The 27,942-nt window shown below is 38.9% G+C and overlaps 3 protein-coding genes across 4 annotated transcripts in view; all 3 read right to left on the bottom strand.

The window, feature by feature from the left end:
• Positions 1-3,434, bottom strand: part of LOC110381572 (Kv channel-interacting protein 1) — a 64,296-nt gene extending 60,862 nt beyond the window's left edge. The window contains exon 1 of the mRNA XM_064043021.1: positions 3,071-3,434. The gene's annotated coding sequence lies outside the window, so the exon portion shown is untranslated. The remainder of the gene's footprint in view (positions 1-3,070) is intronic.
• A 1,608-nt stretch (positions 3,435-5,042) lies between these two features.
• LOC126056221 (vesicle transport protein GOT1B) lies at positions 5,043-11,779 on the bottom strand. 2 transcript variants are annotated; one of them, XM_049848423.2, is made up of 6 exons: positions 11,619-11,779; positions 10,587-10,678; positions 9,976-10,154; positions 9,003-9,084; positions 8,059-8,104; positions 5,043-5,138 (listed from the first exon to the last, which is right to left on the bottom strand). In XM_049848423.2, the coding sequence occupies exons 1-5, from the start codon at positions 11,641-11,643 to the stop codon at positions 8,060-8,062; spliced, it is 423 nt and encodes a 140-aa protein (XP_049704380.1). In that variant the 5' UTR covers positions 11,644-11,779; the 3' UTR covers positions 5,043-5,138; position 8,059. The 2 variants fall into 2 exon arrangements, with proteins under 2 accessions (XP_049704380.1, XP_049704379.1); XM_049848422.2 differs by having other exon boundaries at positions 8,066-8,104.
• A 3,501-nt stretch (positions 11,780-15,280) lies between these two features.
• Positions 15,281-22,888, bottom strand: LOC110382676 (serine protease snake). Its single transcript, XM_064042885.1, has 10 exons — positions 22,790-22,888; positions 22,591-22,688; positions 21,847-21,914; positions 20,316-20,377; positions 19,828-20,012; positions 18,263-18,375; positions 17,598-17,750; positions 17,398-17,524; positions 17,163-17,294; positions 15,281-16,695 (listed from the first exon to the last, which is right to left on the bottom strand). The coding sequence occupies exons 5-10, from the start codon at positions 19,828-19,830 to the stop codon at positions 16,525-16,527; spliced, it is 699 nt and encodes a 232-aa protein (XP_063898955.1). The 5' UTR covers positions 19,831-20,012; positions 20,316-20,377; positions 21,847-21,914; positions 22,591-22,688; positions 22,790-22,888; the 3' UTR covers positions 15,281-16,524.
• Positions 22,889-27,942: the final 5,054 nt, after the last annotated feature.

Raw genomic sequence — 27,942 nt, 5'->3', positions numbered from 1 at the left:
GCATAAGGGACAGGATCCGCGTACGAAGTCGCGGGCAGAAGCTAGTACTATTAATAAAGAAGTCACCCGTGCATCGGAGAGCACGTTAATGTCGGTCCTGCGCCTGATCTCTCTCCGGTCGTGTCGGACTGCCGTCCCATCGCGCTATGAGAGTGAAAGAATAGTGAGTGCACCTGTGTCTGCGCAAATGTATTAATGAAATATGATGAATGCAATATTTGTGTATTGTATTTTTCTATGGGCCTTAGATGCCTGATTCAAATAAAGAAATAAATAAATAAATAAATGCTTGTGCACTATAATATGTTCTGCGCAGTTGGCTGATCTCCTTGCATGAGAACAGCCGCCGTTGCCGCTAATCGGCTAGGAGGATCATCAGTAAAGAAGTTAACATATTCAACTATAGTAAGTCAGGGGCCGTTTCTAGTAAGTTTCCTAACACCGCATCGATTTACCTCAACTCTGTAAGTTCCCGTAAGGTAAGATTACATACATTTTTAATCCACCATTTGTTACTTGATTATTCAAGTCGGTCCCGAGTGTAAACTGGATATAAATGTGTGAAATCTAAGGGAAAAAGAATTTTGTATTTGTGTGGGTAAATATACAGGCATTGTGTTTGTATGTGTAAGCTGGGAGCGCTCAGTAGTGATCGAGTCGCGGAGACATAACCTATTATTTGAATAGCCTTTTCCCTAAATATGTTGGGGTCGGCTTCCAGTCTAAACGGATGCAGCTGAGTACCAGTGTGCCACATGGAGTGACTCCCCGATAGGTAGGCAGTCCTTGGTAAGACTGGTTGTCAGGCATAGTGGCTTCTGACTACCCGTAACGACTGCCAAAGATGTTCAAATGACGGCCGGGACAGAACATACAGGGAAATAGTACCTTCAGTGGTTTATATTCTATGAGGTTAAGAAATAAGCGATGCCGATAGTATAATAAAGAGGAAAAAGTGTTTTATTTCTTTGTACTCATAACGCCTCATAACTACTGAACCGATTTGAAAAATTCTTTCACTGTTGGAAAGCTACACTCTTCCCAAATAACATAGGCTATATTTTATCTCGGTACAGGTAGTAGTTCCCACGGGACGAGGTTGAAACCACGGGCAGAAGCTAGTTTATTATATTTTATGGGTTTAAGACATAAGCGACCCCAGGGGAAAAAAATCTAATTTGTTATAAGTCTGTCATTACTTGATCGACTGACCCGCACACAGCAAACTTTTAGTCGACCGGTAGTTTGTTTGGGCTCATAAATCAGTATGAAGATGAATGGTAGTAAGCATTGCAAAGATCAGGTATTTAGCCGGCATCAGACTGACTGAGAACTTTGATTGGAATCAAGAATTTCATAAAGAAATATGCCAAACATCGGGTCAGACAGGTGGGCCGACATTGTCACCGAGTGGATACCACAATCAGCCACTGCAGACGAGGAAAGTCCCGGAAAAGATGACCTGATCCTTCGATTTTTCCAGGTGTGGAGACAAAATGGGGAGACCTTAGCCCAGCAGTGGGACAGTAAGCGCAGTAACTTCTTCCTCCTGCCCTGTTCCCAATTTTATTTGGGGTCGGCACAATATGTCACTTTCTTCCATTCTACCCAGTCACTCGTCATACTGACACACACTCCCTTCTTATTCATGTCATCTTTCAGGCAATCTATCTATCTTTTCTTAGGTTAGGGGCTGTTAGGGCTAAGAAAGAAAAAACCGGACAAGTGCGACTCAGATTCGCGCACGAAGGGTTCCGTACCATTATTTATAAAACGGACAAAACAATCACGTTAGTTGTATGGGAGCCCCCCAAAATATTTATGGAATTCTAGTTTTCAGTATTTGTTGTTATAGTGGCAATAGTAAATACATTATCTGTGAAAATTTCAGCTCTCTAACTATCACGCTTCATGAGATACAGCCTGGAGACAGACGGACGGACGGACGGACAGAGGAGCGAAAACAATAGGGTCCCGTTTTACCCTTTGGGTACGGAACCCATAAAAACATATGGGCAACTATCGGCCGACTGTTTAGTCTGCAGTTTGTTACCTTAATTGATTGTTCAGAAAGCATACTACTATTTCCCACGGGTTTGACCATTCGTAGAAACCTATAGGTCAATTAATTATAATATTACTAGCCAGATGCACTTTCTCAGCGGAAATGCGACTGTCTTGTCTTTGTTTCAATTGTCCTTTTTAACAGAGTTTAAAAAATTTACCGAATTTTCAAAAAGAGGTTGTCAATTCGGATGTTTGTAGGTAGGTAACTACGTTTTTTTTCTTATTTATTATTGTAATAGCTTCTGTCAGCGAGTTCACAGGTTTCTTGAGGCAACCACTTTACGCACCCGGATAAAAGTACTTACCTACAAATTTTTCTTGCTTTACTTATACATATTTTATTAATTTGAAAATATGAATACCCGCTACAAAAATAGACTGGAGTCACTAGCCAGTAACGTCAATTTGTTAATAAAAGTAAAAAAAAAATGCAAGGTAAGATGCAATCATTTTATCGTGGGAAAATTATATTTGATTATTTGTTTTTTTTTCTTTATTATTCTCAATTATTTAATGTATTACCTACCAGGTTTATTTATTTAATTACCTAATAGAATAAAACATAGTTCTTGTACTATTTATTTTTATTATCATAGTCCTTTATTTCCTTCCACGCAAAGGAAGAATACCTAAGCATTGTCTATGATCTAGTCAGTCTAAAAGCTCCATGGTTTCCACAATTATTAGCAAGCAAATAACAACGTTATTTATGATAGCATTAACCTTTTAACGCTATTGTTTAGCTTTCTAACTAAATAATATTACAAGCATAATGTCAATTTAGATAAAGGGCTCACAAAAAACAACAAAAAACATAAATAAAACAATTTATTGAAAAAAACGAACGCAACAGTTACAGGTGTAAAAGAAAAAAAAATAGAAAAAAAAACAAAATCAAACACAGAGTTACCAACATTAAAAATAAATAGAAAAAAATAAATAAGCAAAATCGATTATTGAGTAAGTATAAAAATATTAATTTTATTACAATATCAATACTTACTTTTTGATCACGCAACCACATAAGCGAGACACTATAATTTAGGAAAAAAAACACTAGTAAATCTACAAAATGAAATTATTTCAGAGAAAATTGTCATAGAACGAGTCCCTTTCTCCCTAAATGCTCGCGTCCAATTTCCAAACTACAAATCAAGAAATATACGAATAAATAATGACCATTCACATGTTTCTCGCTACAATTTTATTCATGATTATAACAGTAAGCCGTATGTTTTTTTACCGCGGTATTTTCTGTGCGTTTTTTACGGTAAAAATAGATTCGTAACCCGGTTCACGCGCGTTTGCATCGGCCCGGGATCGGGCGGTTACTAGTTGGGTTGCCTCATACTGCTTTAGATTTTCCCATATACTTATATACTTGGTAAATATTAAATAAAAAGATAGCTGTTTTTTTTTTCAAATAATCCTGTTAAAATAAAGGCAAAAACTAATATGTTTCTATAGAGAAACCGGGTATTGAATTAAATAATAATTTGAGCAATGCACCTGTATAAAAATTCATAGTTTAAAAAACTAAAAAATACGCTAGTAATGTATTGTCATCAGAACTCAGAGCGTGTGCAAAATGTCATCCTAATCGAAGACCGGGAAGTGGGTCAAATTAAGATTCCAAGATTTTAGTTACAAGTGATACTAATATAAGCGTGTTAAAAATTATAGTACCTACTCTTTCTTATAATTCTGAATAAACTAAGTTATCATTGTAAATACAACAAGAATAGCTTGATCTAGAGCGTTTTTTCTTGATTTGTTGGTATATAGGAAAGCTCGATTTTAATTTTATTTAACACCAAAACAAGGTCGAGCAAAATCAGCTAATAACTTGTTTGTTGTTCTACTTCGTAAGATTTCATCTATGTTAAAAATTAATTGTAATTTTTCACACTAACATATCTCATTTTGTCCCACCTACAACAAAATATCTCCCAGCTTTTAGGGGTAAACTCTCAAGCATGGCAACACAGCGACACCTCCTCACCGCCATTAACGTTATCGATGTCCCACAGATAATACCTCGTCCCTTACAAGGATAAGTTGCGTTTAGTTACTGCTAAAAATAAAACATTTCTAAGAAAAATAATGTTATTAGAAAAATTGATTGACTGACTTAAAGACTGTAACTGTGTGACTGTGTGTTTTCTAAGTTTGTATGTACTTTCTAAGTATATCTTGGACACCAAAGGCTGACAAAAAGGTGAAGGAAAACATCTTGAAGAAACCTGGACTTTATAGTCTGAAATCACCAACCCGCATTGAGCAAGCGTGGTGATTAATGCTCAATCCTTCTCCGTGTGAGAGGAGGCCGCAGCCCAGCAGTGGGACGATAAAAAGGGACATTAAAGAGTGTATAAATATATGCACATCTATTTAGGTATTGATATAGTGCACTATATGCATCTCTATTTGTAACATATTTCATACCTGTATTAAGAAAATAAATTATTTGACTTGAAAGAAGTTTATTTTTTCTAGGGTTTGCAAGTGATGAAGATTTGGCTTATTGGGATATACATTCATTATATTATTTTCTTCATAATTACGTCATTTGAACATCTTCGGCAGTTGTTACGGGTAGTCAGAAGCCAGTAAGTCTGACACCAGTCTCACCAAGAGGTATTGGTTTGCCCGGGTAACTGGGTTGAGGTCAGATAGGCAGTAGCTCCTTGTGGCACACTGGTACTCAGCTGCATCCGGTTAGACTTTAAGCCGACCCCAACATCGTTGGGAAAAGGCTCGGCAGATGATGATTAAGTGCTTTTAAAGATTTAAGTAAAATAAATGATTTAAGTTTTGACTTAGATTACGACGTTCTTAAAGGTAGTTATTTTCAGCCTTATTATTTTGGAGTTATTTTTATTATTGAGTAAGTTACACTACTGTGGAAATTAGTTCCATCTAGACCTGTTTCTATGCCACGCGAACACAGGATTAGAAAAACAAAACGCATTCACATAATGAAAAAATAAATTTTATTTTAAACAATAATTAATTAAATTAGGAATGTGGAAGATCCTATTTGTTAGAATCAGGGGTCACGATTGGATTTCCTGAGGGAAGAAAAATATCTTGAATTACACCAATGTTTTACCACTTTTACAAATTAATGGCACCCAACGTGGGACTAAGAATAGGCATGGTGAACGAAAAAAAGTAATTAGTCCGTCTTTTAGATTTTCAAAAATTATTGGACATTTTTTTTTAAAGAAATAATTTCATATTTACTGAGATAGTATAACGCAACAAAGGTTGAGAGTGGCTTGTGACGTCACGTCTATGTAAAATTTCTACTCAAAAGTGACTTAACACAAAGTCAATCGGGTTGTATCTTCGTTGTTATTTGTTTGTGAGAGAAAGCGTATTGTAGCGTAGACGTGCGCGTCGTTACGCAAGCGGTGTGTCCTGTCTCATACATTTCCATACATTACAACTCAGTGGTACGTGCACGTCTACGCTTACGTCTACGCATACGCATCCGGTCTGCTCGAGCCTTTATACATGTATTTTTCTTTTCTCTCACAAACAAATAACAACGAAGATACAACCCGATTGACTTTGTGTTAAGTCACTTTTGGGTAGAAATTAAATTATTTCTTAAAAAAAAAATGTCCAATAATTTTTGAAAATCTAAAAGACGGACTAATTAGAATCATTATTTTTTAACTCTGTCATCATGCCTATATAATTAAAAAAACCTTTAAATACATACTTAATAGAGTAAGAGCACACTAAACATATACTTATTTACATTATATAATAATACACATGGAACAGCTGAACCAATTTTGATGCAATATTTTTGAAACTCGTATGAAAGTGCGACTTAAATAAAAATCTTAGTATAGTTGTCGGCACGGATATTGGGCTCTCGGCGGAAGAGTGGGGATCGCTTTGCGCACTGTACACATAAGGCAATAAACCAATAAATCGCTTCTGCGCAGGTGAAGGTCAGGGCTCAATATCCGTGCCGATAACTGTAACATTTTAATACTTGTATTTGAAAAGGTTGAAAAAACATTAACAGTATAACCGGATCTTCGTACCATACAGACAGACATGTGTTGCTGGGGAGTTTGTTGCGCCACTTCTTCTTCCCAGCAAAAACACATAGGAAGTGGTGAAGGGCGGGCGTTTTGGGGGCTGTCTTTTGTAAATTTGACCTTCAAAAAGTGCTGATTTTCAGCTTACTTTGAATAACTTTTTATTTTGAAACTTGAAAAAAAAGAAGACAACATTTTATACCAATATTTATTTATTTCGTTTTGAAATATCCATTATTATTACAACAAGTAACAAAATTAGCATTAAAGTATAATAAAGATTTTTGCTAAATAAAATCGTTGCCTACTTTTAACTAAAAAATAATATTTACAATATATTATTTACTTGCCGTTTTCCCGCGGTTTCGCCCGCGTCCCGTGGGAACTACTGCCCGTACCGGGATAAAATATAGCCTATGTTACTCGGGAAGAGTGTAGCGTTCTAACAGTGAAAGTATTTTTTAAAATCGTTTCAATAGTTTCCGGTACAAATCAAACAAATAAAATGTTTTGTCTAGTATAGATTATTTAATCATTAAAATTATTAATTAGGCTATAGAAAAATAGGATCGCACGTAAAAAAAAAACATTCTTTTTTATCAAATCAATATTCAGTCTACATTTTCAGATTTCGATTTTTTTCTCAGTTTTGTAAAAAAATACTTCAAATTCAAATTAAGTTCACAATTACTCATAGGATTTTTTCATTACATATTTTATTATTATAATCAAGTCTGAATTAATATTATAGATTAATAATATTCAATGATTTTTTTTTGCAACTTTAGTTTACTTCCAGCCGTTCCCAATATCGTATGTATGACAGATATACAGAGTGTATCGTACCTAATCACATTAAATAAAATACGTTAATATACTGGTTAATAGCCTTCAGGGCACAAACAATCAATTTTTCCTTTTTATTATATTAGCATAGATAATTTAAAAATGAGGTTTTAAGCCATTTTGGCCCATCATAAAATGTATGGCAAAATGCAACACCATTTGTTCCCCGTCCAAAGTATATTACAATCGGCTGGAACTTAGAGCAAATGACAAAAATCGCATCAAAATCTATTCAGCCGTTTACAAACACACTTAAATATATTACTCATACGTATAAACCAACCAGGTGCGTCAGGATCCATTAATGTCTTGTATTTTTTTTTTAATTAAAACAATCTCAGAAACATATTTTAGCTAGAAAACTATTGTAAATAATTGTTTTTTTCTTTAAAAAAGAGTGTCCATGGAGTTTCTTGCAGGGTCTTCTCCATGAGACCAACTCTTTGGGGGCCTATGTTCAGCAGTGGACGTCCTATGGCTGAGATGATGATGATGATGTAAAGAGTACTCTTTTGACCCATTCAATACCAAGAGTGTTGTGGTGTGTAAGCAGATAAATCATGACTTTCAAAATTTAACTTTGTAAATAATATCTCATAGATCAGCTGATTAGCTATTGTTATTCTATTGCTATCCATGAAAACCTATATAATCATCGGCACGAGTCTTGAGCGCTGACCTTCACCTGTGCAGAAGTAATTTATTGGGTCCCTTTTGTGGCATGAAGTGAGGCGCGGGGGCTAAAGCGGTGATTGGCCCACAGCGCATCGCGTCATAGCCGTCACTCGGGATTGGTTCCTTGCTAATAAATCACTTCTGCGCAGATGAAGGTCAGCGCTGAAGATTCGTGCCAATAACTATAGCTTGCTTTTCTCTGTCTTAAACATTGTTTTATATAGCCGTTGATAACAAATAAATAATAAAAAATACCTCATCAATGGAACCCGACGCCGCAGTAAAAAAAATATTGAGGGGAAAAAACAATAATTTACACTTTCAACATTCACTTGACGTTCACACAGTCACTTGAACCACTATATAAGTATATAATAATATGTATGTTTTACATATTAATCGCACTAACATCATACCATGTTGCGTCCGTTGTCGCCCGCTATTCTATCCACGATCTGAAACAAAAAAAATAAACGTTTATATAGTTATCGGCACGGATATTGAGCTCTCGGCGGAAGAGTGGGGATCGCTTTGCGCACTGTACGCATAAGGCAATAAACCAATAAATCGCTTCTGCGCAGGTGAAGGTCAGGGCTCAATATCCCTGCCGATGATTATACCTCATGCAACTTTGCTAAGTTTCTAAGTATATCTTAGACTCCAATGACTGTGTTTCGGATGGCACGTTAAACTGTAGGTCCCGGCTGTCATTGAACAACCTTGGCAGTCGTTACGGGTATTTAGAAGCCAGTCAGTCTGGCACCAGACTAACTAAGGGGTATCGGGTTGCCCGGGTAACTGGGTTGAGGAGGTCAGATAGGACAGTCGCTCCTTGTGGCACACTGGTACTCAGCTAAATCCGGTTAGACTGGAAGCCGACCCCAACATAGTTGGGAGGCTCGGGTGATGATGATGAGATGATGACCTCATTTAGACAGACCCAATTGTCAATTGTGACGCCAACAGGGGCTCGATTCTGCTAATTTTACTGAAGTGACATACGATTGATATCCAACTGAGATCCAATGACGACTCAGTTACGATTGACGCGTATGTGGCATTACGCAATTTTTCCTTGAAATAAACGTTTTTATCCTTTTCTGTGATTCAATAATGAATCATAGAGTCTGCAAATGATTTACGATTGCAATATGATTGAAGAGCAAACTATCCTACAGACCAAATGGCATACCAATGGCAAACCAATGAAATGTCATTGGAATACGATTGGTCTTATATTATAAACTGCTATTGCTATTACATTGTTATCCATTTATCACATTATTAACTTAGCAGAATCGGGCCCCAGTCGGGACCACAAGACCAACGAGGCAGGAAATCGGTTGTACTCACCCCTCGTATGATAGGCAGGCTGAGCAGAGATCCTAGCACAGGAACCATTCTTAGGAAATTCACAGCTGCAGGCAGGAAGCCTCTGTAAAAATAAATAAGTAAATAATTATTATTCATCATCCTATTGCCCTTATCCCAATTTCACGTACCTAGATACAAACTTAAAAACTCAGAACCTCTTCTTTTTGAAGTCGGTTAAAAACACAAGACATTTGTGGTGCCCTCCTAGCCGATTATCGGCTACGGCGACTGTTCTCATGTAAGGAGATCAGACAACTGTGCAGGACATATTAAAGTGCACGCACATTTGCTCGGACACAGGTGCACTCACTATTCCTTCACTCTCATAGCCCGATGGGACGGCAAACCGACACCACCGGAGACAGATCAGGCGCAAGACCGAAATTTACGTACTCTCCGATGCACGGGTGTATCAATCACCAATGCTTTGTGAAAGTCTTCTAAAACCCACAAAGCGATGTCTGCTCGTCTCAGCAATCGAACCCGAGATCTCGTGCTCAGCAGCCGCACTTGCGACAGCTAGACCAACGAGGCAATTATTACAATTTACTTATATTAGTACTAAATATATACATATAGTCAGGCAAGTACCAATGCAACTTTTCTAAGCTTGTATGTACTATGTTAGACACCAATGACTGTGTATCGGATGGCACGTTAAACTGTAGGTCCCGGCTGTCATTGAACATCCTTTGCATTAGTTACGGGTAGTCAGAAGCCGGTAAGTCTGACACCAGTCTAACCAAGGGATATCGGGTTGCCCGGGTAACTGGGTTGGGGAGGTCAGATGGGGCAGTCGCTCCTTGTAAAGCACTGGTACTCAGCTACATCTGATTAGATTGGAAGCCAACCCCAACATAGTTGGGGAAAAGGCTTGGAGGATGATGGATGATTTAAATTGGTGTGCATGATAAAAAGTATCTATCTATTTATCTACGGATGAAAATCTCACCTGAATAATAGTAGGAAGCCATATATTTCAGCGATCATACCGATCATAGGCCATCCCAATAGGACCACGGTTATGCCACCAAAGAAAGCCACGGAGGCCTTTATCTTATGCCTTTGGAAGAAAAAGAAGAATGTCCTCTGGAGCCCTATGACACAGGCCAAACCACTAATGAAGAGAATCTGGAATTTTAAGACGTGCAATTCAGGAAAAATATTTTTTGAAAATTTACAACGGCAAAGTCAAATATACAAAGGGTTCCGTACCGTTATTTATAAAACCGTATCTACCGGATAACGGCAATAATCGAGCAAAAATGAGCAAAAAAATCACGTTTGTTGTATGGGAGCCCCCCAAAATATATACTTTATTCTAGTTTTCAGTATTTGTTGTTATAGCGGCAACAGAAATTCATCATCTGTGAAAATTTCGACTCTATCACGGTTCATGAGATACAGCCTGGTGACAGACGGACAGAGGAGCGCAAACAATAGGGTCCCATTTTACCCTTTGGGTACAGAACCCTAAAAAAAGAATTTTTCTAACAAAGTAAATAGAATAAAAATATGTGAGAATTTAATATTTTCTTTTTAATATATTAATATAATACTTACATTTCCTATAGCTAACAAGCCCTTATCGAACAGAAGTAGCACGCCAAGGAATAGGAATGTCATACCAAACCCTGCTAGGCCAACGCCTATCTCTGAAATTACAGAAACAAACATCTTTTAACAATGACAAAATTACATGTAGAGTCGTGGTGGCCTAGTGGGCAAAGACCCAACCCTCGAGTATGAGGGCAAGTACCAATGCAACTTTTCTAAGTTTGTATGTACTTTCTAAGTATATCTTAGACACCAATGACTGTTTCGGATGGCACGTTAAACTGTAGGTTCTGCCTGTCATTGAACATCCTTGGCAGTCATCATTACGGGTAGTCGGAAGCCAGTAAGTCTGACAACCAGTCCTAGAAAGGAGTATTGGGTTGCCTGGGTAACTGGGTTGAGAAGGTCAGATAGGCAGTCGCTTCTTGTAAAGCACTGGTACTCAGCTGCACCCGGTTAGACTGGAAGCCGACCCCAACATGGTTGGGAAAAAGGCTCGGAGGATGATAATATAGTATACATAACTGTCCTGCTGGAAGAGATTTCTTATGAAATAAGCTGTGCTTATGTCCTACTTGTTCTATTTTACTTCTTGTCCGTATTCTGTGTGTAACTGTGTACTTAAACTGTTAAATAAATAAATAAAGCTGAACAGTTTGTTTGTACATGCTAATCTCAGGAACTATGGGACAGATTTGAAAAATTATTTTAATGTTAGATGGCTCATTTGTCGATGAAGGCTGTAGGTTGCTATTTATCTAGGTGTACAGAGTTGTTCTCCAGGGATGCGGGTGTACCCGCCTACGGTAATGAGTTACGAAGTAAAGTGGCTACCTATATATTAGGGATTGTCTCACTTTCAATCTCAATTGTGTACGAAAATAATGATACAAAATTACAGGAATTGTAATAAAAACGTAGATAATCATCTCAAGAATATCTTTTAAAGTGATTTGATACAATTAAACATTAAAATGTCGAGATGTAACGACAATATTATTAAGATACAAACTATGACATAAAAGCGAGAAAACTTACTCTGTGTATCTGAGATCTCGATCATTTTGTGCTTTTTAGGTACTTAATTAGTTATTAAAACTATCTTATCACTTCTATTCCGGTTAAAACATATATTTTTCACAAATTCCTAACCTCCCTCCACGTCATTTTATCAATTTGTTTCTGTCATGTCATTGTGACAGTTGACGTGAGTCATGACAGTGACAGCAAAGTAATATTACCTGTTCAAAAATGTTTCTTATTTTTTTTTATATTTTTTTTTAACTATGTAGAATGTGTTATACACACTATAATCGGATATATTATTTACTTATGTGAAAGTTTGTGAGTACCTATGTATGGATGTATGTTTTTTATTATTTCACACAAAAACGGCTGAACTGATTTATTTAAAACACATACCTAAGCTTCTTTTTATTAACACACTAGTGTATACAGCTAGTGTATAAATAAGTCCTAGAGTCGTGGTGGCCTAGTGGGCAAAGAACCAACCTCTCGAGTATGAGGGCGCGGGTTCGATTCCAGGTCAGGCAAGTACCAATGCAACTTTTCTAAGTTTGTATGTACTTTCTAAGTATATCTTAGACACCAATGACTGTGTTTCCGACGGCACGTTAAACTGAAGGTCCCGGCTGTCATTGAACATCCTTGGCAGTCGTTACGGGTAGTCAGAAGTCAGTAAGTCTGACGCCAGTCTAACCAAGGGGTATCGGGTTGCCCGGGTAACTGGGTAGTGGGTTGAGGAGGTCAGATAGGCAGTCGCTTCTTGTAAAGCACTGGTAGTCAGCTACATCCGGTTAGACTGGAAGCCGACCCCAACACAGTTTGGGAAAAGGCTCGGAGGATGATGAGATGATTCTGGGAGGATATTTGATAAGCAATTTGAAAAATGTGTTTACTGGACACGCAACTCGATGTTCCTTTCTTAGTCTAGCCCAGGCTAGGTCCAGGTACATGTATGTGTTGTGAGACTAGGGCTGCCATCCGTCCGGGTTTCCGCGGATTTGTCCTCGTTTGAAGGCCGTCCGGGGGCCGTCCGGGTGGGGTTTCAAGAAGTGTCCGGGGAAAACCCGGACATTTTTCACAGGTGTCTTAACCTATGGTACAGGGTATGGAAATAACCAGGGCGCCGCGGGCTCAGAGGCTCCGCAGAGCGCCCACGCCAACGCCATACAGGCCTATGGCCACCAGATTTCAGAGGACGATCACTCGATTTGAGAGGATAAGAAGTCAAACAGGTTTTTCAGAAACAATCGTTAAATCCACCAACCAAGCCAATTCCTAGCCTGCCTCGCCTTCATCAACTACGAGTTGAAAACATAACATACATGAGATTGCTTGCCTTGTATCGAAGTTTAACCTTGTAAAAATTACAAATAGACAAGCATTTGCTGCAGAAGTCGAAGTGTCCCAAAACTCAAAAATTCTTTAGCTACTTTAATATATCAATTTGCGGATTTTTTTAAAAATATACAAGTTTAGGTGCTTTAGTGACCCAAAACTCAAAAATTTTCGCGGCAACTTCAGTTTACAGTTGTTTGTATTTTTCATTTTTTTTTTGTCTAACCTATCAAAAAGGTAGCGCCGTTTGAAGTCCTATTAATAACAAGAAGGTAACTCCTAGTTTCCAGATGAGCTTTCTTATTTATGACCTTCGAAATACATTAAGTCACAATCTTTCAATACTAGGTAGGTACTACATGAGGTAGAGACGGCCCTGACTTTTCATGTAAGGAAGCACCTCATTGAATTTAAGTACCTACATGGAAATATTAAAAATTAGGTCTTGTTTTGTTTAAAAAAAAATCGGACTCGTCCGGGGAAAAATGCGATTTACGCCAAATGTCCGGGTTTTTTTAATGTTTGTCCGGGTTTGGCGAAATTCGAAATGGCAGCCTTATGTAAGACGCCAGTATGTTTGGCGAGAACTATATTTTGTAAAGTACTTAGCCGGGTAGCTGTCATTGAACATCCTTGGCAGTCGTTACGGGTAGTCAGAAGCCAGTAAGTCTGACACCAGTCTAACCAAGGGGTATCGGGTTGCCCGGGTAACTGGGTTGAGGAGGTCAGATAGGCAGTCGCTTCTTGTAAAGCACTGGTACTCAGCTGAATCCGGTTAGACTGGAAGCCGACCCCAACATGATTGGGAAAAAGGCTCGGAGGATATATATAATATAGTAAGCCGGGTAACTGGGTTGAAGAGGTCTGATAGACAGTTCTTCCAAGACTGGAAGCCTAGCCCAACAGTGTTTAGGAAAAGGCTAGACAGATTTGATACCCATAGGAAGACTGATCGTCAGACTTTCTGACTTCAGTCACTCTGTATCAAATTAAGACTGCCGAAGGTCATCATCATCTTCCGAGCCTTTTTCCCCACTATATGGAGTCAGCTTCCAGTCTAACCGGATGCAGCTGAGTACCAGTGTGCGACAAGGAGCAACTGTCCTGTCTGACCTACGACTGCCGAAGGTACTGATGCTACTGATGACTATTTTCAGAGATACAAGGTATTTTACGAGAATTCCAGAAGTCTTGATGCAAGTTCTACCTTCTGAATATTTTCTGCATTGCGTTGCAGATGCATTCTAGAATGTTCATCTGGTATTGATCGTGACCTGCGCAGTGCAGTTAGAGCTTTCTAGACCAGACTTCCCTTTGTCTGAGTATCCAGTGCGTCGCCCGACGTCTGCCGTGCATCACGTGTGACTCCTTCAAGACTTGCTGCTGTGTTCCGGAGCCCTATCTTATCACATAGCCTTCAGATATGCAGGTAAGTGCCTACTTATTGCTCAGGAAACTAATTTAGATCTAATATGCTACGTTTTACAACAGCGGCTTTCAAATTACTTCGTTGAATAAAAAGGGCGTGGCTGCCTATGTTTAAATTGAATATTAAGTCTCACTCTCCAGATCTACAGTTCTGTATTAGAGTATTATAGGAGAAATATCTATAGGACAAGACTTTAGCTCGCCTCAAATACGTATTCCAAAATGTCTACCAGCTGTCATTGTCTATGTACAAGGGGAAGGACGCCATTTTGTTTTATCGTTAGTTTTTGAAATATATTTTCTTTTATACAGAACTTGGAAAATCTTTTACAGGTTGCTGGTTGGGGAAGGCATCTTTAAAAACGGCTGATGATTGAAGATGCAGTCTTAAGCAGTGGACATTCGAGTCGAGAGATAGGAGGCATCATGATGGTATGTACAATTTTGGCTAACTGTCTTGTGTGAGAGTTGTCCCAAAATTGATCACTTTTTTTTTGTCATGGTAATACCCCAAAGCTACTGAAAGCAGGGAAGAACATGCTGACTAATAAAATGTTGTTCTAATTTCCAGATCTCGTTGTACCAGTTCGCATTCTCTCCACACGTGGCGTTGCTCCGGCACGTGGCTCGCGGCGCCACTTGAGCGCGCTGCGACGGGGCGCAAGTGGCGCCACCAACACCTGAAGCGCCAAAGTCAACCTCACCTGCACGCGGCGCGCCCTGCTCACACCGACGAGGCTCTGGCGACTCCCTGCTTCCACAACGATGATGAACGTCGAAGAGATGAGATGGTAATCTGTTTTACTTCTAAAACAGATGCATCATCATCTCTTTATATTGCCGACTTTTACATGTTGGGGATGTGGGGAAAATGTAGTGGCAAGTGTGGATTCAAAAGGAGGGATTTGAAGGTCCAAAAAATTTTGGTCCTTTGAATTTCTCCCGTCAAACTTTGGGTCGACACCTGACTGGTTAAGAAATAAAATCATGATAGAAGTATTATTGTCATTAGGCTAAGGTACATTTAGGTAAACTACATTACGTCATAATCGCTCATTCATACTTATCTTATACTTATTATATATATTATAGAAGCTTATATTATTATCATGAAGTAATATTGTTAATTAGACATCTTGGAAATCAAGTGCCTAAATAAATATAAATTGAAAATAGCTAATGAGTTTTATTGTAGATTAGCCATTTTCACAACCGTCCTGTGGGGACTACTGCCCGTACCGAGATAAAATATATCTTGTCACTCGGGAAGAGTGTGGCTTTAGAATCCCTACTAATATTATAAACGCGAAAGTAACTCTGTCTGTTACGCTTTCATGTCTAAACCACTGAACTGATCTTAATAAAATTTGGTACAGAGATAGAGTTGACCTTGAGAAAGAACAGGATAGTTTTTATCTCGGTCTTTTGAAGAATTCTCTTGGAAACGCGATATAACCAAACTCTACGCGGGCGAAGCCGCGGGCGGAAGCTAGTAGTGAAATCATTTTTCAAATCGGTTCAGTAGTTTCAAAGCCTTCTAGAGACTTGACAAACAAAAACATGGAAGATGGGTAGGCCTTTAGTATGGGTGGGACGCAACCTGTGTCACACCTTGCAAGTTCTGCGTGCTCTGCTGCTGCTGCCGCTACAGCGGTTGCGGAGAACCTCAAGCGGTGGAAATATAGTGGACTACAACATTTTCGAACTTCTCCCTTGAAACCCTTGGTTCGTGGGGTCCGAATGCCCACATTGTATTTAAAGATGTTGACGCTTCTCGTGACCAAAAGGCTGGCTATTACCTCAGATCAGCATGGCGATCCAACGAGGTAATGCTGCCAGCCTCTTGGGCACGCTCCCAGTTGACAGCGATGGGGACGAATTTTAAGATACTCTTTATTTTTAGTTTTATGTCTTTCAATAGAAGTCAGTAGCATCTCCGCTAGTCATTTTGTTCACCATGTTTCGGATCCAAACCTTCTCAAGTTAAAAAATGACATTCTTGCTTAAACTATTGTCAAAAGGTATTCACGGAACAGCTGAAATTCACAATACATAAGTAATGTTTATTTAACTTCATATTTTATCATATCGTTAACGTACAGATCTCCGTCAAGCATCCAAGCTGGCTGATCCTTCCCTCCTTGTGTGTCATTCCTCAGGGCCAGACGACGCTCTCGATCCAGGGCACGTAGTGTATGACCCTGGTGTACAGTCCGGAGCCAGCAGTGATGCCGCACTGCTTCCCGGCTGACGTCACTCCGACCACGGTCGTCACGCAATGATGCTCGTCTAGAGTTTCTGACTGAAGTGGTCCGCCGCTGTCACCCTGGTGAAGAATTGTGGCTCATATTATTATGAGCTTTCATGAAGATACCTGTAATGGGCCGTATTCAGACGCCAACATCAAGCTCCTATAATCTGACGAGTTTCTTTAATAGATTTGCAAGTTTTACTCTTAAGTATAACGTCTTATATAGAGGCATGTATGTTTGCATCCCTAAATAAAGGATTTTTGGATAACTATCGTAACAGTTTCAAGAATTTATAAGCAGATAAGCTATGGCATTCTCATGGTCTATTTATTTCCCCAGAGCTGTGAAAATATCAGAATGTATAGGATATCTAGGGGAGAGCACCTACCCTGCCCTGTTTCCAACTTATTTAGTACAGACCTCCTGATAGGTCCCCAGAAATCTGTGATATGTTTACTAGAAGTGCAAATAGATCAGGTTGCTCTTAGTACGTTACTTCCTACTTCTTGAAAGGTCTAGCATGACAATCTGAAGGTCGTACCTCGCAGGAATCAGCCACGGTCACTCTGTCTCCGTAGCACATCTGTGTGGTGTGATTGTATCCTTGCAGAAGATGTCTGTATTTGGGGTAGTGCTGCTTACATTCTTCTTCGCTGAACCTTTTTATATCCAGCTGGAAAAACATTATTTTATTAGTAACTGAAAGTTAGATTGACGCGAAAGATTCAATATTTTGTTATTTAGAAGAGAATAGAGGTATGGTTGGACCTACGTACAGTTTGTAATGTGTCAGCCAGCGGCTTTCTGTTACCCAGGGCTCCCCACCCGGTGCCTGTCAGAACCTCTTCAGCCTCTCCCTTCGTGTGGAGACACGCTGGATGCACGTCATCATTGAATTGTATCCTGAAATTCAAAGAATCTGTCAAGCAGGACATTCTCTTCATTAAAGACATCTTCGTCTGCAAAATTAACTTACGGTGTATCAGTTTCGAGCAGTGCGATGTCGTGGTACTTGGAAGGCGACTTATACTCCGGGTGAGGTACCACCCTCCTCACGTTGTACCTCTGCCACTTGTCCAGAGGGTCGGAGCGTCGGAGGATGCCGAGCGCGATGTACCTCACGGGTCCTCTGAAATGGAAGTAACAATTGAATGATACACAGGTGCTCAGGGCAAGAATAAAATTGATCCATGAAGAATTCAGTCTGCAGTGTACTGTAAGATAACTTTTCTTGTCATAGTCTGGCATAGAAGGGATTTTGGGGACAGTTCCCAGCCACTTTCTATTCAAGCGCCGTAAGTACCTTTCTTGGATGCGACCAAAACTTACAAAGAGGACGAAGACAAAGAAATGATTGGGTTTGACACGAGACCATTGTCAAGAAGACTGGCGTATATCGTAAAGTAGACGGCAGTCTTTTGTTCATACATATTTATTTTCCGATCATGGTAAAGTAAGCTGGCTGGCTGGTTTAACCAAGGGGTATTGGGTTACCCGGGTAACCGGGTTGAAGAGATCAGATAGGCAGGCGCTCCTTATTAAACACTGGTACTCAGCTGCATCCGGTAAGACTGGAAGCCGACCTCAACATAGTTGGGAAAAGGCTCGGGAGATGATGGTGAAGTAAGCTGGTAGACTTACACTCTTGGCTGTGATATGCAGTGGGCAGCTGTAAGGATGAACCGCTCACTGATCACAGAGCCTCCGCAGAGCCAGAGAGCTGAGTCCATGTCTTCGCCATACCCGAGCAGAGCCTGGAAATGTAGGAAACCGATCTTTCAACATAATACTATATATAGGGTGTCCCAAAATTAACGCAAGATTTGAATTTGCCGCCATTTATGCAGTACAGTGCTGCCAACCCTAAAAACAAAATTAATCGACAGTTGACAGTTTAGGGTTAGTAAAAATGGAGCGTTACGCAATAGAACAACGTGTCTTCATTGTTGAGCAATATCTCAAAAATAATGAATGCTTGGCCGTAACTTGTTCGAAAATTTCATACAAAATATGGTCGGAATAGTGTTTTAACTTCGTCAACAACAAAAATTCCGAGAGACAGGATCCGTGGGAGACGCCAAACACACTAGTCGTCCAAAAACAAGCCGTTCAAATGTCAATATAGAGGCAGTGAGTGCGTGCGAGTGTCGGTGACAATCCAGGAACTTCAATTCGGCGTCGTGGACAAGAATTGCAAATTTCAAGAAGCTCTCTACATCGTATACTCACTAAAGATCTGTGTCTCCATGCTTACAAAATTCAATTAACACAACTACTGAAGCCCAATGACCATGCACAGCGAAGAGAGTTTGTTGCCATTTGCCCGATGTGCTATTCCATAAATAACCCTAACCTATGTACTTTATGAATCAATAAAAAAATTACAATCAAAAGACTAAAAACTGTGTTTTCTATTTAATTTAAATCTTGCGTTTATTTTGGGACGTGTTAATAAAGACACGTGATCTGCCTTCAGGGACATTAAATGATAAAAAGTAGCCTATGTCCAGTCTCAGTCCCTGGACTATCCGTGTACCAATTATCATTTAATTTGGTCCAGCAGCTTTGGCGTGCGTGAGACATAATTATATGATAGGCATGCTCCCGCCGCCCGGGTAACTGGGTTGAGGAGATCAGATAGGCAGTCACTTCATGTAGCACATAGGGACTCAGCTTCATTCGGTAAAAAGGTGGAAGATGTCCTCATAGTTGGGAAAAGGCTAAACTGATGATGAAACTAAGATTTTTTTTTTCTTTTGGAAAGAGGGTCTATGGAGGTTCTCAGTTCTTCTCTATGACACCAACTCTTTGTAACCGTGCAACTAGCTTGACGTTTCGAAAAAGCTTTCATAGGCCTATTAGAAATTAATAAAAAGACCGGCCAAGTGCGAGTCGGAATTGCGCACGAAGGGTTCCGTACCATTATTTATAAAACGAACAAAAAAATCACGTTTGTTGTATGGGAGCCCCCAAAATATTTATTTAATTCTAGTTTTCAGTATTTGTTGTTATAGCGCCAACAAAAATACATCATCTGTTAAAATTTCAGCTCTCTAACTATCACGGTTCATGAGATACAGCCTGGTGACAGACGGACGGACGGACGGACAGCGAAAACAATAGGGTCCCGTTTTACCCTCTGGGTACGGAGCCCTCAAAAAGGGCTTTAACTTTGACTTTGAAGAAAGTTATCAGGATTTTCTTACCATATGTGTATACTGGTACCTTGCAGCATCACTTCCGAGGGTGTAGAAGACCAGATCAAAGTCTGTCACAGTCACATTATAGCAGTTTTTAGCTATCTTGTAGTAGCGAGTCAACTCGAATTTAATAGTCTCTTCGTATTTATGTTTGCAGGCAAAATCCACTTCATTTTTGTATTTAGTGCAAGCTGAAATTATAGAAATAAATAATCGTAAATAATCGAAATCACTACATGGTCTTAAACATAGTCGCTTTTTCTGTCCCTATGTACGCTTAAGGGTCATGGCACATTATACCAGCACCGCAACAGCACAGCTGCAGCACGGCGTCACCTCGAATTTAGACTACGGCTAGCTGCCAGCGCGCTAACTACGCGTTGTCCGCAAGGTGCAAACTCTTGTTTCATTATCATCCATCTGCCTAGCCTTGTCCAAACTATGTTGGGGTTAGCTTCCTAAAAACGAATAAACAATATAGTGGTCCAACTCACCATCTTCAGCTTTCCGCCCAGTTTTGTAGAGGAAGCCCAAACGTTCGTTTACTATAATATTCCTGCAAAGAAAGATAAAAAATTCATAGTTCTTTTAAGACTTATTATATAGAATAATTACTTCCGCAGGCGGTTTCACCCTCTTCTAAAAAACTGCTCTTCGAACTCTGATCACAAGTAGCCTGAATGTTGTTCTTTTTCTTCTTCCTCCTGCCCTGTACCCAATTTTATTTGGGGTCGGCGCAATATGTCATCTTCTTCCATTTTCCCCTATCACTCGTCATACCAGGCCTCTGTCACTCGACGTACTTGCGCGCGATAAATGCCTACCGCTCGCTGGGTTACCGGTAGCCCCACGCGGCACAGGGCTTTCAATAGTCACACGCGCCGCGCGCGCTCCAATATTATTATTTTTATTTCGTGGCATGTTATGCTGTTGGTTTTTATTAGGTTTTTTAAGCTACCTCACAAACTGATGGATTATTTTGAGTTGTGTTGGTTTATATGCGACTATTGTAAGATTTAGAAACATTTTATATATATGAACTTATCTAGTTATTCTATTTTTTTTTAATAAATTAATACTTGTCTACTTTATGATTTTAATAACAAAGATCATTAGGTACTTATTTTACTTTAGATACCTACTTAGTTATATGAACTGTATTGTGTGTTTTGTAACTCAAAACACATCTCGAGTGTAAGTAGGTATAGTTCTGGTCCAACTTAATGACGACTCGGAGCATTACGCATGTCGCTAAGCAGTTGTACCATATGGGGTATGGCACTTGTGCTCGAAAAATAGTTGGAAACCGCCTTTGATTTTGACGAAAGTTTTACTTAAGTACTTACCTATGCTTAAACGTATTAGGTAATATTTAGTCATACTCCATTTTAGTAGGCAATACAATAGTTAACTAAAGAAAAATATTCTTGATATTACTTTTTATTTAGAAACTCCGTTTTAAAAAAGGCTATCTTAAAATAAGGGTAACTTTGTTTTCCTACTTAAATATTAATAAATTGTAAGAAGCAACCCTCAGCACGGCCACGGCACGGTTGCGGTCACTGAACTGTGCGCTATCGCATTGGAATAACAATCAAGCGCTCGAGCTTTTAAGGTTCATTTTATAACGCAGCTAGGAATTTGTAGGTAGTTGGGGAACTTGTAGGTGCTTATAACAGTAGGTATGGACTTTTTTGTATGGAGTGATTTATCTGTTACGTAGTAACTATTATATAATCTGTGGTCATACTGACACTCACTCCCTTCCTATTCATGTCATCTTTCAGGCCATCCATCCATCTTTTCGTAGGTCTTCCTCTTCCTCTTCATGCATCTACATTCATAGTTAGCACACACATTGTTGCATGCGTATCATCCCTCCTCATTACATGCCCATACCATGACAATCTTCTACTTCTCATCTTTTTTGTAACTGGTGCTACTTTCAGACTTCCTCTAAGGTAGTGTGATGTGATTGTATTTTAATATGTGTTAGAAGTTGTAAATTACCAAATCGTAGTTTACCTGACATCATCAACCAGATCGCAGTCTGTGCAGCATACTATGGGAGTCTTGCCTTGAAAAGAGCATATCTGAAAGAAAAACATTTATTTATTGACTTATTTATATATGCAACTATCTAAAAACAATAATAACAATTATTAAACGGCATCAAAAAACTCCTAATCGCTGCCAACTAGGAGTGTACCCAAGAGGCTGGCAGCATTGCCGCGTTGGATGGCAATGCTTAATTTTTGACCAAAATAAAAACCAGCCTTTGGGTCACTTGAAGTGTCAGCAAGTGGTTTTGCTAGATCTTTAAAAATCTAACATTTTAGGAGAAGGTACGAAGAGAAGACTCATTTAATTCTTGATTTCAGTTTATTTTGGTGATTATTTTAAACTATAGGTAGACCTAATTTCAGCGACAACTTAAGCGTCAGTTTTTCTTTGATAATAAAAAAAATCGGCCAAGTGCGAGTCGGACTCGCGCACGAAGGGTTCCGTACCAGAGCAAAAATGAGAAAAAAAAATCACGTTTGTTGTATGGGAGCCCCCAAAATTTTTTTTTTCTAGTTTTCAGTATTTGTTGTTATAGCGGCAACAAAAACATCATCTGTAAAAATTTTAGCTCTCTTACTATTACGGTTCATGATATACAGCCTGGTGACAGACGGACGGAAGGATGAACGGACGGATGGGCAGAGGAGCGAAAACAATAGGGTCCCGTTTTACCCTTTGGGTACGGAACCCTAAAAACGAACTTACCGGTGTTTTTCTATGACTTTTCTTGTCTAAAAGTGTACCCAAACATCTGTACACACTGACACAACGCCCATTCACGCTTTCCACCTTACAGTCTGATCCTGGAATTAAAAATAAATAAGCTGAACCCTGCCTCATTAGGACGCCAATGGCGACGTCGCCGGCTACGTATCCAAGCAGTTAATATTGAAATGTATGGTACCTAACTCACATGGCGACGGCACAGTAGCCACTATAATGTACACGGTAAAGCGCACCTCCCTCACACAGTCGCCAATGTGGTCGCCAGTCAGCTTGCAATTTCTTCAGCGACGACGTAAACAATTGACTATCGAGACGCCATGGCCACTTGACTTGGCGACATTTGGATGCCAGAAATAGCCAGACCTGAGCCGCTGGCGACGTCGCCATGGCGTCCTAGTGAGGCAGAGCTCTAATTTCATTCTGCTATATCATTATCTGCCTAACCTTTTCCTATAATCATCGGCAAGAATCTTGAGCGCTGACCTTCACCTGCGCAGAAGTAATTTATTGGGTCCCTTTGGTGGTATGAAGTGAGGCGCGGGGGCGGGCTAAAGCGGTGATTGGCCCGCAGCGCATCGCGTCATAGCTGTCACTCGGGATTGGTTCTTTGCTAATAAATCACTTCTGCGCAGGTGAAGGTCAGCGCTCAAGATTCGTACCGATGATTCTAACTATGTTGGGGTCGGCTTTCAGACGAACTGAATTTAGCTAAGTACCAGTGTTTTACAAGGAGTGACTGCCCTATCCGACCTACTCAACCCAGTTACCCGGGCAACCCAATACCCATTGGTAATACTGGTTGTCATACTTACTGGCTCCTGATTACCCATAACGACTACCTAAGATCAACATCAATTCAATGACAGCCGGGACCTACAGTTTAACGTGCCATCCGAAACACAGTCATTGGTGTTCAAGATATACTTAGAAAGTACATACAAACTTAGATAAGTTGCATTAGTACTTGCCTGACCAGGAATCGAATATACACACTCATACTAGAGAGGTTGGAGCTTTACCCACTGGGCCACCACGGAAAAGGCTGGGCAGATGATGATGACCTAACTTTAGAAGCACTTTAACAGAAGAGCATTGAGCTTTAATCCCTACTAATATTATAAATGTGAAAGTAACTCTGTCTGTCTGTCTGTTACGCTTTCACGTCTAAACCACTGAACCGATTTTAATAAAATTTGGCACAGAGATAGAGTTGACCTTGAGAAAGAACATAGGATAGTTTTTATCCCGGATTTTTGAACAATTCTGTTGGAAACGCGATATAACCGAACTCTACGCGGGTGAAGTCAAAGTCAAAGTCAAAGCTCTTTATTCTGTGAACATAGTCGTGGGCGGAAGCTGGTAAAAAATAAATAAACACAAGAATATAGTTATCTACAAAAGGTTTAATTATATAGAACAACCAGTCATACGTTGATATTGAGGAAAATCCACACATTTTAGTACAGTCAACTTCAGGTCAGTGGTAACAGTTTTATAGGAAAATCGTACTTATTACTGTTGAGTTAAAATGCATGACAGTTACCACTGATGTGCAGACTACAGTACGTATTAATTATTATATTACCTATTTATACTTATATAATAAAGGACAAACATTTGTTTGTTTGTACCTTAAAGGTTCCGAAACTATTTAACCGATTTGACAAATCTTTCGCTAAAATGGCTATTATTTATTCAAAAAGTGCTGTTTTGCAGTCCAGTTTTGATATACATATATGATTGATAGGCAAAGCCACGAGTCCTGTTTCATTTACCCATCTTTTTTTTAACGACGTCGAAAGTCATCAAATGAACCCTCCCGCTGTGGGTTAGCAGCGGTGAGGGAGTGTCAGACTCTTACTGACTAAAAACCGTCGTGTTCCGTCATAGGCCTTTTATGTACCAGGGCCGGTTCATTTACCCACCTTCATCCAAATCCAAAAGTTGGCTGTTCACACAAACACTGCACAAAAGTGACATTAATACTACAAAAGATATCATTATTTCTACACGTCTGACCACCACAACATAGAAAATAATACTAACTATAAATACTCGGAGAAATACAGGTTTTCAAAAGGAGTTTTAGGTAGTAAAGTAAGTCTGATTCACCTGGTGCGAGATCCTATAAAAATGTGCACGCGTCGGCCCGAGTCCACGGCTAGCATAGGTTCGTACACTAAGAATCCTAGGTACTAATATCCTGCTAATATTATAAATGTGAAAGTTTGTGAGAATGTATGGATGTATGTTTGTTATTCTTTCACGCAAAAACGGCTAGACTGATTCGGTTAAAATTTGGTATGTGGAGAGGTGATACTCTGGATTAACACATAGGCTACTTTTTATCAACACACAACGCGGGTGAAGCCGCGAGCGGAAGCTAGTAAACAATGTAAAGGACAATGCTCAAAAAAAACCCAAGCCCGGCGCAAACGAAAAGTAACTCAAATTATAGGTAATAATAAGTAATGAAATACTGCATAGGAGGCATCATCGAAATCAATGGCTAAATGTATGAAATTGCTATTTGATTTTTTAAAGGGGTAACATGAGCAGCTGGGGCTTATAGTTTTAATTAAAGTGCTATCTGAAACAACAAACAAGTAATATGGCAAGTAATAAGCTTCTCCAAAAAGATAAATCAATACCGAAGTACAGGCTGCAGTGCCTACGTCATCGCGTCATGAGCGTTTTACATTACTTAGGGGTGGCTAGACATAGACGCAACATTTTTGGATCTCGTCGTGTTAGAAATAAAGAATCGATGACTTTTAAGCGTTATTATTAAAATGAAAAGTACATTAATATCCTGTTTTAGTTCTATCATCCTATTATATTGTAAAAGTAGGTAGAATAGTGGAGAAGTTGCTATAAACATGTCATTAGGTACACTCTTAAACCACAACTGTCTGTTTGCTGTTCCTTTTACTAATACATTGTACCTCTAAAATCTTGAGTAGCAATGTACCGCAGATGTTAAAATTCTAATAGCAATTTCACACATTTAGCCACTGATTTCGATAATGCCCCCTATGTAATATTAAATTACTTATTTTTACCTATATTTTGAGCTACATTTCTTTTGCGCCGGGCCTGGGTTTTTTTCTCATACTTCATGAGCATTGTCCTTTAAATATATTTATTTATTTACATAGATATTTACATAAGATATTAAAAAAAACTATTCGCTTTCATTTATGTACGAGTTCTTACCTACTGGGCTGTATTTACAAACATACATTGACGACATATGTCTCACGAGATAAGAGTATTATAATCTATCCCACCCAAAACAAAAATGTGAAAGGCTGCCAAGTTCGATAATATGGAAATCCTTCACCTATAAAAGAAGTGAGATCTGAATAAGTACCAAGTTCCATACACATACCGCAGTTTAAAAATAGTTACTTTTTAATGATGTTACTTGGCAAGTTTTCACACACCTTGTTGTAAACCTAGTAAACGCTATGAATCAGGTATTTAATTTTCTATTAAAACTTGCCAAGTAACATTATTAAAAAGTAACTTTTTTAAACTGCGGTATGTGTATGGAACTTGGTACTTATTCAGATCTCACTTCTTTTATAGGTGAAGGATTTCCATATTATCGAACTTGGCAGCCTTTCACATTTTTGTTTTGGGTGGGATTTCATTTATTTTTGTAAGGTTGTTTATTTTATTTTTTTCTTATGATTAAGTTAGTTATGGAAATGTCTCATATATACTATCTTTCAGATTTTTGAATATGCACTATACTTCTTACAAAGAAATGAACTAGGTTAACTAAATGGACTAGATTTACCAACTGACTGACATGACATGTTATCATATATTATGTTCGTGGATCGAAGTTACATATTCGTTATTTTCGAAAGTGACTCACACTTGGCCGTTTTCAGATTTTTACTTTGACTAAAAACAAACCTTTGTAACGAATTTCAGATCGGTACGACCATTTGAAGATATATTATATCAATATAGATAAATTTAGTTCGTTTTAGTTCCTTAGGGGTATTTTACACCTTCATTATTTTGAAACCGACTCACACTTGGCCATTTTCAGATTTTTCCCTTTACCTTGACATAAAAACCTACCTCTATGCCAAATTTCAAGTCAATACGACCATTGGAAGTGGTCTAGGTTTTTGATGAGTGAGTGAGTCAGTCAGTGAGTGTATAGTAAAAATAGCGATTTTCTGATGTCAATATCTCAAGACCTACAATAGGTATATTAATGAAATTTTTTATTTTAGATAAGTGAGGGGGTCTCAACAGATACCAGAAATTTGATATGCGTAAATAAAATAGATTTTGAGTTATAGGGGGGTCGAATTTGGCCCGAAATGGTTCGTGTAATATAACCCACGGCCAGTGTGTCGCTTTTTTTGCTCGAACTTGGCGGACACACTGCCGTGTGTCTAGATACTAATTACCAATCTAACCAAAGGGTATCGGGTTGCTCGGGTAACTGGGTTGAGGAGGTCATATAGGCAGTCGCTTCTTGTAAAGCACTGGTACTCAGCTGAATCCGGTTAGACTGGAAGCCGACCCCAACATGATTGGGAAAAAGGCTCGAAGGGTGATGATGACTAATCACTACATAGTATAAAACAAAGTCGCTTTTGCTGTCCCGTTGTCCTTTTGTACGCTTAAATCTTCAAAACTACGCAACCGATTTTCATGCGGTTTTTTAAAATACATAGACCGATTAAAGAGGAAGGTTTATATGTATAATAACATACATTAAATAGTGGGGGAATACTGTTATCCCGTGCGAAGCCGGAGTGGGTCGCTAGTATTTTATATATAAAAATGCATTGCTGTTCGTTAGTCCCTCTAAAATTCGGGAATGGCTAAACCAATGTGGTTTATTTTGGTTTTAAAATGTTTGTAGAGATCTAGGGAAAGTTTAAACGATTCTTGTTGGAACAGCTAGTAATGTAATAAAGATCAAACATTTGTTTGTTTGTTTGTACCCTAAAAGCTCCGAAGCTACTGAAACGATTTGAAGAAATATTTCAGTTTTGGATAGCTACACTCTTCCCGAGTAACAAAGCCTATATTTGATTCCGGTACGGGCAGTAGTTCCTACAAGACGCGGGTGAAAACGAAAGAAAACAGCCAGTAAGGAACATTGAAAAAAAAAAACAGTTTAAAAAAATATAAAAAATATTTATTTATTTAATGCTTCTGTACATTTCGTACAAGGACTTAACGCCTTAGGCGTTTTCTGCCAGTCTACCTTTGGGTGGTGGAGAAATAGCTGTGGTAGGTGCAAAGTTTTTGATAAAATTTTGTGAACAAAGAACAAATATGTATATATATAGA

The sequence above is a fragment of the Helicoverpa armigera genome, chromosome 30, assembly GCF_030705265.1.
Source record: "Helicoverpa armigera isolate CAAS_96S chromosome 30, ASM3070526v1, whole genome shotgun sequence".
NCBI classification, from domain to species: Eukaryota; Metazoa; Arthropoda; class Insecta; order Lepidoptera; family Noctuidae; genus Helicoverpa; species Helicoverpa armigera.
This window is presented reverse-complemented; position numbering and strand designations above follow the sequence as displayed.